This window comes from Pteropus medius, unplaced genomic scaffold, assembly GCF_902729225.1.
Source record: "Pteropus medius unplaced genomic scaffold, Ma_sr-lr_union100, whole genome shotgun sequence".
Classification (NCBI taxonomy): Eukaryota; Metazoa; Chordata; class Mammalia; order Chiroptera; family Pteropodidae; genus Pteropus; species Pteropus medius.
Window position 1 is genome coordinate 481,471 of NW_024352790.1, and position 14,489 is coordinate 495,959.

The 14,489-nt window shown below is 33.7% G+C and overlaps 1 protein-coding gene across 1 annotated transcript; it reads right to left on the reverse strand.

Annotated features, from left to right (window-relative positions):
- Positions 1–2,511: 2,511 nt before the first annotated feature.
- TMEM244 (transmembrane protein 244) lies at positions 2,512–13,898 on the reverse strand. Its single transcript, XM_039849947.1, is given in 4 exon segments — positions 2,512–2,750; positions 6,180–6,261; positions 7,788–7,853; positions 13,800–13,898. Coding segments are annotated over 4 exon segments (486 nt in total).
- Between the last annotated feature and the right edge of the window lie 591 nt (positions 13,899–14,489).

Sequence of the window (14,489 nt, forward strand, 5' to 3'; positions counted from 1 at the left end):
CCAACCTTGAATATAGGTATGAACAAAAAATACAATTTAGTTCTGACACGATGTACATAATAATATAAGACTGAGGCAAATTATTTCAGATGTTCTGTTAAAATTATCCAGGTCTGGATAGATAAAATTGTCTTTGAACCAACAGTATGCTAAAGTCTGGCCTCCACATATCATTGAAATTAAGCTAGATCCTGCAAGTAATGAAAGGGAAGTTTTGGTTAACAACCAATAATGAATAATTCATTGGTAGGATTATGAATAAGAACAATTGTCATGACTAACATAACTTTCCTGAAACTGACATAGCACCTGAAATAGACTAGTTTATGTATTCAACTAAGAGAGAGTAAGTATATATTCTGTGTTGGTAAATTGTTGAAATTCAAAACTTCCTTCATAATATGTGTATGGTTCTGTCAAATTAATAGTAAGAAGCTCTTAAAAATTCAGAAATTCAAAAGCAATGAAGTCAAAGCACATGCCAAGGAATTCACAATTCTCAATTCTTTTAGCTCTTCAGACCTGCCATTTGTTTGTGTTATAAACAGATAACTCGACTTCAGAGAAAAAGAATGTGGTAAAGTGATACATTTCCATTTCTCATCACTAAAAACGACAATAATTAGATTAAAACTATTGCCAAGTTAACTGAAAAGAGGAAATCTAAAAATACTTTGTGGTCGATACCTGGCTTACGGTAAAGAAAAATCCATTTAAAAAGTTCATTTTCACTTGGTTAATTTTCTTACTAGATATATGATTGATGAATTCAGTTATTCAATTTGTGGGCAGAGAAAGAGAAGAAATGAAATAGTTTTTCTTCTTCTTGTACTACTACAAAGAGAGCAATGCCATTCATGTGGGAAAAAACCCAAAAGCATATGTCACAGATATATATCCAGAGTTTTATTCTCTGAAATTTTAAAATAATAAGACCCTTGAACAGTCACCTGGTCTAATTACCTGATCCACCTAAAAAAGAAATTAGTGTTGCCAGTTTTTGTATAAATATATATTTATACTATACAAATATTATGTATACATATATATGTATATTATATAAGGGATCATATATTTAAAAAATACCTAAAGCAGCCCACCAATGAGATATTAAGGGGAATTTCAACATAAATGAAATAGAAAAAAAAAATGTTACTTTTCAAAACTTTTTTACTCATGAAGACGTACTTCTGTTTGGTCAAATCATATCCATATAAAACAGGGAAATTTTATTCACTTTCAGGAAATCAAGTAACCCAAAATTTGTACTTGTCATCTAAAAAGGTTATTTGTTAACTCAGATATTTGAAACTTCTCTCCTAGAAATGATGTTATGAATTATCAGGTTCTCAGGTCATCTCACAAAATTGATTTGAAGTGATATGCTGCAGAGACAGCCTAAGACCAGCCCGAATCTTCAGTGCCTGGCTCTCTCTGGAGTTCCTTGGCCACTTCACTCTGAACTCAATTCTATCGAGCAATATATGTTAAGTATTTTCTATATGCCATGTATTGGATAATTAACTTGAAACTCTTCTAGGTCTAGAAGCTATTGCCCATCTCAACCTTGAAGACTGAGTCACCTTATGCTCCCAAGCCCTTTGTGAATACTTTATGGCTGCCATCCAGAAAAGTTTAAGACCCAAAGTAAAATAGATAATGAGTAGTTCTCCAAGTTACTGAAAGTGTTTGTGTCTCAGGAAATTGATGCTAGGAGATTGATATACCAGTATTTTTTAATAGCAATAATGCTGGGATGCAACAATTCATTGCTCTTAAGTTGAAGACTGATTAAACCATCAATAGACCAGGGTGCTGAAAATGGGTGATTTAAGTAGTTAATAAGTAGCAATAACTTTGAATTGTTTGATAACCATCCTTACTTTGACTACTATGCTTTTTTTAAATAATGGAAGATAAAAGAGAAAAAGTTTCAATGAAAGTACAAATTTTGAAGATGAATGGAAGAATGAATGAAACTATCATATACTCGGAAATTATTTTATGCTAGACACGATGTCAGACAATTTCTAATTCTCACTGAAACTTCCCTAGCTATCTCACATAATGTAGAGGAGACTAACATAAGGGATATCATGACTTGCTTAAGACTACACACCTGGTAAAAAAGTAGAACTAGAATTTGAATCCATTTTCTTCTGATTCCAAAGATCAAAAGTAGAAATAAAAACACCTTAGTCTATGAACCCAGCGATCTTGTTAAAATGACTAAATGGTGCTGGGAAGTTAGCGAGCCTAAAAGTACAGGTTTCCTTGGGTTCCAGTTCCCAGTCTTTGGTCAAGTTCTGCCTCAAAAATGGGTTTTTATAGGAAAAGTATTTCAAACAGAGCAAACTCTGTACAAGTTGTATGTAAAAGGAGAATAGGAAACATCTATATTTGGTACAGTTTTGAATTGGAAGATATAGCTAAGCAATATCTTGCTGAGGAATGGTAGAAGAACTTGATGGTAAGGGGGTAGGGGTGAAGAAATTCCATCATCAGTGTTTGTTATTTAGCCATCAGAGGACAATATGCATTCAACAAAGTTCTATTCTTATGAAGCGATTTAGGTACAGCATCAGATTTAATACATTTTGTTTCCTTTATTTTACTTTGCTTACCAGTTGAAGTGATAGCAACATGGAGAATAGTTACTAAAATTGCATAATCCCAAACCCATTCTTCCGCAACCAAAATGAAAAGCAATCCACAAACAAAGTAGGTGACCTCTGTTGAAACTAAAAGAACTGCAAATAAGAGGAAGAATACAATTCTTTGGGATTAGAGCAACTAATAATTCCGAAATACAATTAGTAACAGAGCCTTTACAGCTTATTTTGCAAAACAATTCTGGTAAGATTTTTTAAAATGTTCTTTCTCTTAACAATCCTCAAATTTGGATAAGACCCTTTAACATATTCCATCCCTAATAATCCTTAGACTTATAGAAAAATAATAATATATAATTTCTCTTTCATATTCTTTATACTTAACATTTTAGAAGGTAAACTACAAAAAAGAAATGTTATAGTGTAACCAATGCACAACGATCTGTAATTGAATTACAAATCTCATTTTTTAAGATGTATTGAAAACTAATGAAAATTTCAGTTCTGAGTTTTCAGGAATGAAAAATATACATATAAAAGTTTATTGAACTCTAATGTTTCTTTGGTACCAATCATTGCCTAACTTGGAAATGAGTTTTTTGTATGTGTCTTTGTAATAAAATGGTACATTCAGATAGTCATCTGGGAAACATAACCGATTACCATGGATAAAAGAAATCTTCATAAATGACTCATGTGGATGCAGGAGCTTTCCTAAATTCACCAATTGTCTCAGACTCATTTCCTTGAACATGTACAAAGAGCCAGGACCACAGACAGGTCAGGACCACAAATCTCTAAGAGCCATCAACAGGTGAAGAGTCAATCTTTTGATTTTATCTTTGATAGGGATCTTTAAGATTATAATGATTTCAAAGAAGAAATCTATCAAACTTTAAAGTGACAAATATATGTGATATACTACCAAGGTCTTTTTGTAATGATATTACTTCCCATAAAAATTACCTTTCTTTCCTTTTAGAACACAGCAAATGATTGGTATGTTTATATTAATTCAGGAATTGATAAATCTAGGCAGGCAGACTCCATATTTTTTAAAGCAGAAAGTAAAATAATAGTATTATGTTCTATTATGCAGAAGTAATTTATTAACCAGAAAGTCAACAATTGTCTATTGGGTAAGCAAGATATTCGTCAAGCGAGCAAGTCCCAGGTACTATCTTTTTAAAGGCCTCACACTTATTCCTCGTCAATGCTATTTAACTCAACAGGTTTCAAAAGTTAAATGGACAATTCAAACCAGCTCTTTTTCTATTGTATTGGAATATAGTTCATTTAAGCATGCTCTGCCCCCTAAAATCAAGGATGTGGAAGCAACCATATTGCTGTATCATTGACACCATCTCTTCCCATCACATTTCTACTCCTGCCTCCACCAGTGGCTCACAGAGATTCCATTATTATAAAAAAAATAGAGATGGTTTTTTATCACCATTTACAGATTTTATAATTTAACTTGCAGCTGCTTGGAGATAGTGATTTTAGTCTTCAGCAAGTTGTACGTGCATATATTGATAGAGAAGGCTTATGCTCTGTTTGTGATATGAGAAAAGCATGATTTAAAGGAAGTAGTACAAAATTTAAAGTCAGGACTACCAGTGTTCTCGTTTTGCTTTATAGCTTAAGAGAGATAGGACTTTGAGCAGGATTTTAACCTCTGGGTCAGTCTGTTTCCTTCTCTGTAAATTGAAAAATGGAGTGCATTTTATCTATCTCAAAGAAATTTTGGGGAGGATTTTAATTGTAAATAAAAGCAATTTGGAATCTATTCTCTACAAGGCATAGAAAGACTCACACTTTTCAAGGTCCTTCCTAAACCTGATCTGGGTGACAAAATTACTTAAACAAATAAGAAACCTGACCCTAAACACATGCCCAAGGCTCTAAGATTACTCTTACATTTTATCTTCAAGGTTAAACAAGTCTAGATGCTCAAAGTAACAACTTGGAAGAGTTATGGCACTTATCTCCCCAAACCCCAAATTGAAGAGCTAATAGGCTACTGGTTTATTGATATCTTTGTACAAATGTTAATGTTTTGTGAGAGGAAAGGACATGTAAACTGTCCAGGCATCTTCACTAATCTTCACTAATCTCTGCTATGTAAAAACACAGCCCTATCCAATAAGCCTGTGTCATTGTCCTGTCTTTCATTGGAGGACTTAAAGGCAAGAATTAAATAATAACAGTTGAGTTTTAAATATCTCCCCTTACTCAACACACACACAATTCATACTTAACTCTTTACTATGGCTATTTCCTTATCATTTGTGAATAATCTTGGTAGAAAATAAAGTAATTTGCTCTTCAATAGGGAAGTGCATGAAGAGGAAGTCAAAATAGAATGTCAGATCTCTTGTATCTCATTCAAATGAGTCTCTTGTCCTCACATATTTTTTGTCTATCCAAAATTAAATCAGTAATGGCACCAAACAAGGTTACCCATTTGGGGATGCTGTTCTAAAGCTTTTAGTTTGACTTCAGCAGTTTTAGCTGACCAAGTTTCCTATACAAATCATATTTGAAATCTGATTTTTTTGGTGTCAGGACATTTTTGTATATTCGCATATATGTTTCCAAAAAAGATGCCAGGTGGTTTTCTGAAGAATTGTAATTTTTAAAGAATCCACAATTTATTAAAAATATGTAGGAAGAAATTTAACAAAATGTTAAGAATAATAATATTTAGAAAGAAAGCTTGAAATCAATTTTCTTCTTTTCTCTTTTCTACTTGTAGGCATTTTATAAGCTTTCATTATTTATCTGTATTATTTCATAATAGAAAATAACATTAAATTCTTATTTTTCTAACGATGGGCAAATTCACCATGAATGCCCCCAAAACAAGTATATGTGACATATGTTCAATACCAATAGCTATTATTATTAACATACATAAGGCTTATAAACACAGTAGGTGTCAATTAATAATTATTTCTTTAACAAAAAATAAATTTAAAAGAAAATTTTTTTCTTAATATATTTTCTTATTGTCTTTTCGTTGCAACAAATTTCATACTATTTTTGGGGAAAATAAAACTGAGCAGAAATGTGCAAAGCAGAAAATGAAAGACCTCTGTCATCCCAGCTGGGAGATAACAGTTTTTTGCATAATTCTCCAGATTTCTTACCATTGACAACACATATTTTACTCTATTCTACAAAAATGAATAATTATACTATACTAACTCTTACATAGTCATTTTTTATTTTACATCTCACGAACATTTTCTATACCAGTACAGTAAGCCATTCTTCCTTTTTATGAAGAATATTTAATGCACAAAAATTTACCCATGATACCAACAAATAAAACTTCGCACAAAAATACTATTCGCTTATTTCATCCTTCTCTACCTTTTAGGAATAGCCACTTCAAAAATTTTTATGGCACTTTCTCACATTAATTTTTGAAGTCGGGTATAAGATATAAATGGCCAAGAGGAAGACCCGTTATTAAAAACAAATTATAAAACAAAACCTATTTTTATTTTTGGAAACATTTTGTTCACTAATTGGCAAAGATTGAAAGTTAAAACCAATCACCTTTATAATTTTAGTTGAGCCATGAAGGATTTGTTTTGAAATCAAATGATGCCACGACATCCAACTCATATACCCGGAAAATGTTACAAATGAAAATAGTTTAATCTGGAGGTAATTCATAACTTTGCACACCAAGGTTTTGCACATTGCTCTTTACATACAGTGATAAGTCATTAGCTTTACCGTTTTGTGGAACATTTAAAAACTAGCTGACTTGGATGGAAGCCAAATAACCTCTTTATCCACATTGTTTTCTTTGTTCAGTTAAGTCCACTCTGACCACCCAGTGTACTTCATTATATTTGAGGTCTCAGCTGTAATCTTTGAGGTCCCTTCTAGCAAATGTGGGAGAACATAATACCCTGGCGAGAGCATGGTCCTGGAAGCAACAAGACCTGAGTTCTCGCCCTGACGGTGTTAACTGTAAACCTAGGCAAGTCACTGAAACTCTCTGGGCTTTAGTTTCTTGTCTGTAAATTGAATGATTAATCTCTGAGATCCCTTTCTGTTCCAAAATCTGAATCTATTAAGCATTCACATTCTACTGTGTCCATTTGTAGTTGCATGCAGCTGATCAATCAGTTGGCTTTCTCCTGGAGCTTTAAGGCCCAATTACTTCAAATTCCTTGTCTCTGACAAATTAAAAAACCATTAAAATCTCATGCTCAGAAAGCCCTGGAGATTCTAGCCCTTCCCTGCTCCAGGAACAAGTTCACCATCTCTATTCCTAGGCAACAGCTAAGACTGAGTCAGCACCAGAAGCTTCCTCAGTGGGTTAGCCTGCAAGCAAGCTTCGTAACGCTCTTCTCATTGCAAAAGTTGGTAGAATTACTTTTGGCACTACTTTGCATATTGAAATTCAAGGCCTTAACTCCTTGCCTAAACAAAAAATTAAATTGTATAAACGATTAATTGCTAGGAAATTTTTGTAAATATACATAATATATTTCAAGGAAATCAATGTATTGGTAACCTAAATTTGTAAAAACAAAATTCAATCACAGCAAGACAATGAAATTACCTGAAAAAAATATGTCTCACACTTAATTAAGAATGTCATTAAAAACACATGTATTATTTTGTCCTTGTGATAACCCTCTTTTGAATTATTACCTCCATTTCAAAAATAAAGAAAATTGGAATAAGAAAAGCTCTACAGCTTGATCAAGATGTCCAAGAAGATAGGAAGAATCTGTGCCAGAATGCAGATCTACTCACCTGCAATCCAAAGATATTTCTAGTTTATATCAAAAAATATTTAAACTAGATGGATGTAGATTATCTCTAAATTCTCATCTAGTTCAAATGCCCTCTGATGCAACACCAAGGAGTAATAGCTTCACTTTCTTTACGTGACCATCCTTCAGAGGTAAGGGGAAAGGGCCTGCCTGGTTCTAGCTACTTCATTTTATGCTTGTTACTTTTATCATTTTCAGAGATGGCACATTTGCTTGTTTATACTTTAAAAAGTAAGAAAATATACCATTTTTAAAAATCTGCATTCTCTATTCCAAAAAGATATGTCTGGTTTAAGTATAAACTCTCCTATCATATCTGATCTTAGCTCTTTAATTCTGTTCAAAAGCAATGTGCTACTTACTTGAGCATCATGCAACCCATGCCCAGAACTGCATAGTACACAGTGTAGAAGAGGATGACGCATATAAGAAGGTTCTACAAAATAACCTGCGGATAAGACAGGCATAAGCTCCAAGAGCCTGGGCTTCTTCACATGGCTGTTGGTAACAAATCTGACAAACAAAAGATGACGAATGACTGCTAGATAGTGTTGGCCAGTCTTGCTTTGCTTGGAGACCCATGGGGTGAGAAGGACTTCAAAGTGCAAAATGAAAGTGTTACTGACTAAAGAGGCTGGCATATTACACATTTGCACCAAGGATTAACACAGTATACAAATTCATACCACTAACCTCCATTTACTATAAAATACTTCCTACATGCCAATATTTGTATTTTAATTTGACAAGATGATTCTAAATCTCAGCTTTTGCAACAGTAACAATATGAGGATGGCTAAGAAATTTTGAAAAGTGTGAACAAACAATACATAATAACACAACAATTATTGAACCTGTGTATGAGAATTCACAGAACTATTGGCTAAAACACAATACATGATCCTAAAATGAACCCTACCTCATATGAGACTCAAGAAGGAAGCATTGCAGGTAAATGGGGACCAGGTGGGTTATTCAACTAATAATTTCGTAAAAGTTGTTTAACTTCTAGATGGAAAAATCTTATTAGATTCCGGTCTTGTACCAAACACCAAAATAAACTTCAAATGGATTAAAGGATTAAGTGCCAAGAAATAGAACGGGATAAAATATTTGCAACATGTATCACAGGCAAATAATTGATATTTACAATATATATAAATGTTTACAAATTTTAAAAAAAGGCAAACCGATAAAGTGGACAAAGTATATAAATAGGCAGATCACATGAATAAACATTTTAAAAGCCAGTAAATAATTGAAAATGTGCTAAACTTCACTATTAATCTTTTAAAATATATTCTTGTGAATATAATAAAAATGTAACATGGGAATGTCTCAGTTTATTCTTTTCCTTTTTTAAATCTTTAGAAAAGCCTTCTTGTTTAGCTAACACTTTAACACTTTAGAATTATTCATTTTCTCTGACTGATGAATTCATCAAATTTCCAAGCCTTTTAACTGGCCCAGGTACAGAAGGAGCCCTCCACTAGAGAGAAGGACAGCGGAGAGGGATTAGGAGCACGCCACAACCAAGTGGCTGAATGGACCGAATTTACAGAGTTACCAAGAACTTAATTCTTTTAACTATTAAAAACTGGGTGCACTGTTGGACCTAATTGGGACACAGGAAACCAGAACTACAGGGTTCTGGGACCTTCAGAATCCCATGCCAAGCTGTCTGTCCTCGTCCCCACCACATCATCTTTAGTCCGTCCTGCTCTTTGCCTGTAGACTCCCCTTTGCCTACCAAGTCTCTTCTCTCTCTGAAAATAATTCTTATCCCTGCTGTGCCCTTCAGGATCTCTCACTCCTTGTCCCCTAACCTCCCCTCCTTCATGACCCTTAGTTTCCTCTTATCTTCATTCTTTCTTTTTAAATTTATTTAGTTATTATTGTTATTAAAATATATTTGACATATAACTGTGTGAATTTAAAGTGTACAATCTGTTGATTTAATAAATTTATATACTGTAATATGATGGCCATTGTCATGATATGATTGTTAGCACCTCTATCACATCACGTAATTATCATTTCTTTTTTATTATCTGGTCTCTTAGTGAGTTTGCTGATTGTAACACAATATTGTTATTTATATTCACTATACTGTTCATTAGAGCTCTAGGACTTGCTACTAACTGTGAATTTGTATCCTTAAACAAAACCTCATTCTTTTTCCAAGACTTGCATAGTCTGTGGTTTCATGACGGCTCCCTTTCCTAAGAGAAATAGTAAAGCGATGAGTGCAAAAGAGGCCTTCTTCCCACAGCTCTCGTTTTTTAATTAGAGAATAAAAATCTTTTCTAGAACCCCCATCAGATATCCCATTATGTCTTATTGGCCACCACTTGGTTATGTGCTCATTTCCTGAACAGTTACAGGCGAACAGTAAAGGAGTTTACCACAAGAGATTTGGATATTGGGATCCTGCAGCCAGGCATAGGCATCTACTACCTTAATAAAATAAAAATTAGAGCTCTATTAGCAAGGAAGAAGAAAGGGGAGTGAGGTCTGCTGTGGCAAGGTGGGCAACTAATTGTGTCTTCCAAGTGGTTCATATGGAAATAACAAAAAGCTCTCATTTTGTAGAGAAGATTGTTTAAAGATCAAGAGAAAATGTGAAAACTTTACTTGAGTTGAAGGTCCAAATACTGTGCCCACGTTCAAGCTGGTTGAAATCTTCCCCAACCGTTGGGGTGAGAATCTGTTAATGGGAGATGGTATGTGATGGGACCAAACTGAGGCTTCTGCAGCCTTATAATTTCCTTAAAGGCCATGTGTCTTTGGGTTTACTTTACTCTTTATTCTGTTTTTTAACATCATTTTTTTTTTTAATAAAAGCATTGACATTCTCTAACTGAAATGTTTCTACATGATTGCTTTATTTCATTTCAATTCAAAATAAGATAAATAATATATAGTTTCTATACTAATATGATATAGCATAGATATGTCGAACAAAAATGAAACTATTTCTATTAATATTAAAATTTAAATAAGATTTTCATTATTAAATGCACTCACTTGCTATAAAATTTTACTTTTATAATAAAATCAGAGGATTGTACTATGTAATTAGAAAATCCACAAATAATAAATACGTATAAGACATTCGAAGCTATTTTTTAAACGAAATCATAATTTGTGGGAAAACATATTTATTGACAAATTTTATATATAGATATACCTACTTTCCCCTAAAAAATTTATAAAACACTACGTATAGAGGGGTATAACAATGCAATTTAAAATTATTTTGAAAAGTAAGGCATATTTTTATAAATAATTATTTTTTCTACCTGAATAATAAATCTGACTTTTCAAATAATAATTTTCTTATAAGCAAATTCAATTGTCTCTAGTAACCTCTCCCTATAATCTATACGTTACACACCCTGCAAAAGCAACTCCTGAAAGGCAATCAGACCATGACAGTCTCCGCTGGATATCCTTCGCTAGCTCCACACTGTGATCAGGATGCATTCATGCATTTTTTTCTATCATCACTGGGCTGGGTGGCAATGCAAGATAAATTGGACGTGGTCCCAGGCATAGAGACTCGGTCTAACAGTGTTTCTCAAATGTTTAAATATCAGACTCAATTTGAGGACCTGTTAAAACACAGATTTCTGGGTCTCGGCCCCAGAGTTTCTGATTCAGTAGGTTCGGGGTGGGTCCTGGGACTTTGTGTTTCTAACAAGTTCCTAGAGGATGCTGGGTGTGCTGTTTCTAAGATCACATTTTGAGGGCTACTGATCTAGAAACAAGAATGATGAGGAAACAGATGGCTCCAATACAGAGAGAAGAGCTGCGACTGAGGAATGTACAGAGGTCTGTGGAAGCCCGAGAATGAGACTAATGGAGAATGGGAGCAAAAGGGTGTGTGGAAGGTGAAGTGTCAAGGAACATTTCTCTAGGAGATGATGTTTGACAATAGCATTTACTATAGGTTTACTGTAGACCTGGCACTATTTATGCATCATCTCTCTTAATCCTCATAAAATTTTGAAAGGTAGGGTCTACTATTATTTATTTCTTAGAGAGAAGAACAGTGAGGCTTAGAGAGGTTTAGTAACTCTTTCAAAGTTTGACAGTAATTGCAGAGCTAAGATTCAAAGCTTATTCTCTGACTCTTAACAATTAGGCTATTTGTGAAGGGAGTCATTGCTATAGGCAGAAGCAGAAGCACCTGCAAAGACATGCTCAAGCTAAGCTTGTGGCTGTCGTGGTGGCAGGGGCACTAAGAGAGTGTTTAAAGAGTTGAGGTCAGATCACAAAGGGAATTTTATGCCTCGATGAGGAGTATCAAATTCTCTGAAAGCGGAGGAGAGTCTGAAAGATTTAAGAAGGAGCAGAGTAGAATGGCGAGCGACCAATAGGTAGGGAAAGCACTAAAAGACATGGTAGAGGTGTTAGCTAATGCTATGGTGGTAATCACATTGCACTGTATAAATATGTCAAATTAACAAGTTGAACACCTTAAACTTACATAATATTCTCTGTTAACTATGTCCCAATTAAAAATGCAAAATATAAAATAAATGGGTTTGTAATATTCTAAGTCAGTAGGAGAGATGGAGAAGAGAATATATGTGTGGGCTAGTAAAAATATAGAATTGACAAGTTGCGGGGCTTAAGATAGAGAGGGTGGTGTTGATTTTATCTCTGAATTTGACTAGATCAACAATAGGAGGAAAAGCAAAACCAAGTTGAAATGGTTAGAATGGTAATTGGTGATTTGGCCCAGTGCTGCCCACTAGAGATATAATGCAAGCCACATAAATAATTTCAAATTTTCTAATATCCACATTTATAAATGTAAAAACATGAGTGAAATTAGTCTTAACATATTTTAACCCAATATACCAATATATATTCAACAATTACTATTTATTAAAAATTATTAATGAGATATTTATGTCATCTGTTCATACTACACAGCAGAAAGCCAGAGTGTATTTTACTTACAACACATCTCTGTTTGGACTAGACACATTTCTAGTGCTCATTAGCCATGTGTGGTTAATGGCTACCTTATTAGATAGCAGAATTCTAACCATCACCCTTCCAGCCTCACTCCCTCAACTCTGCCTCATAGTTGACAGTCTAACTATATTTACTCTCTTTTGGAGGATTACTATGTGCCAAGCACTGTACTCATATTTTCTCATTTTATTCACCTTTCTTCATACCCTACTATTACGTGCACACATGAAAAGCTTCCTGGGTTTGTGTAAATATTATCTCCATTTCACAGATTTGAAAACTGAGACAAAGAGAGGTTAAATTTATCTTAGCTCATGTGGTCTGTATATGGCAGGGCTCCAGTTCAGATCTGCTAGATGTCAGAGCTCTCTTCACTGTGTGCTGTCCTGCTTTTTACCTGGTAGGTTTTCGATAAAAGAATGTTGACTAACCAATTCTAGTACAATACTTTCAATAGAGTTGAATTAGAAAAAAAAATTATATTGACTTACCAAAGAAAAAACACTTAATAATGCCACCCAAATGACTAAACATATAACTTTATTATGACACGATTATTATTGCACTTTAGGAAAATTCAATATTTTAGAATCAGAACTTGGAGCAGTCAAGATATTTAGCTATTAATAAATTTTATTATTCTTTTTTTAAAAAAATGTAATTGATCCAGTAAATTGTAAAATAATTATGACATTTATGAGACATCTGACTAATTGAACTTGAAAGTACAGTTGATGATGTTAAAGAATTATTGTTAACATTTTAGGGTATTATGATATAATGATATTGTGGTTACTTTTTTGAGTCTTTATTTTTAAAGATACGTATGAAAATATTTGCAAATGAAATGATATGATATCTGGGTAGCTTCAAACTAAAAGGGCAAGAAACTAGGTAGAGATATAGATAAAACAAGATTGAACTGATTGGTAACTGTGAAACTAGGTGATAGATAAATGGAATCCATTATACTATTAAATTTATATTTGCATATGTTTACTTTTTTCATAATAATCGTGTAAAAAAATTCTCAGTAAATTTGTTTAACAGTAAGCATCTTTACAAATTTTTAAAATTTGGTTTTATTAATGAAAATTCAAGGAGTATCTCTATTCCCTAGGGACTTGGTTTAAGGATAACCTTTGCTTAATACCTATAAGTGCCAGGTGCCACACTACCCACTTCTCAAACCTTGTCTCCTTTAATTCTCACCTGATGGAAAGTGTTGTTCATATTTATGGTAAGAAAACAAATGCTAGCCCTCTGCCTTGTGTGTCCCTCTGGGGTCAAGGACAGCAGTTTCAGGGGGTTAACGAGTATAGTATAGTAAATAGATAAACCAATAACATAGTTGTTTATTATCATTATCAAGTATTATGTACTTTTATATTACTGGCAGCACAGTAAGTTTATTTACACCAACATCACCACGAACACACGAATGATACATTGCGCTATCTAATGCTATGAACTTACTAGGCTGCGACGCCATGAGGACCACAATCCTACCAGGCTACAACCTTACGAGCTACAATGGCATGATGGGTATGACATCACTAAACAATAGGAATTTTTCAGTTCTATTATAATCTTCAGAGACCACCATCATAGAAGAGGTTGGTCATTGACCAAATCATCAAGTGGCATATGACTATATAGAGTTCACCTCATATGCAGTATGGTGACCTATGTAAAAGGACCCACGCAAAGGTCTGAGGTAAGTGGCAATACCTAGAGAACATTTCAGAAAGAGGCAGAGTAACCGACAGGTTGGTGTATTCTCTGCTGTTAAATTCTTAATAAGACAATCATCTTGGAAACAAGTTTAATATAGGCTTTATTTAAACTAATATGATAATATTGGTTATAAAGATTGCATTAATTTTGGGGGGTGGAAGGGAGATCAAATAAATCCTCTTGTTTTGGGGTACTGGTTAGCAGTTTTAAGTAATTCAGTTTTCAATTTCTTCCCCGATCTCTAAAGTTCAAAAGGTATAAAATAGTCTATGGTCCCAGTTGCTTCTTTAATTTTCTAAATTCCAGTTATTATTTAAATAATATACATTCATTACTTCAGCCCCAA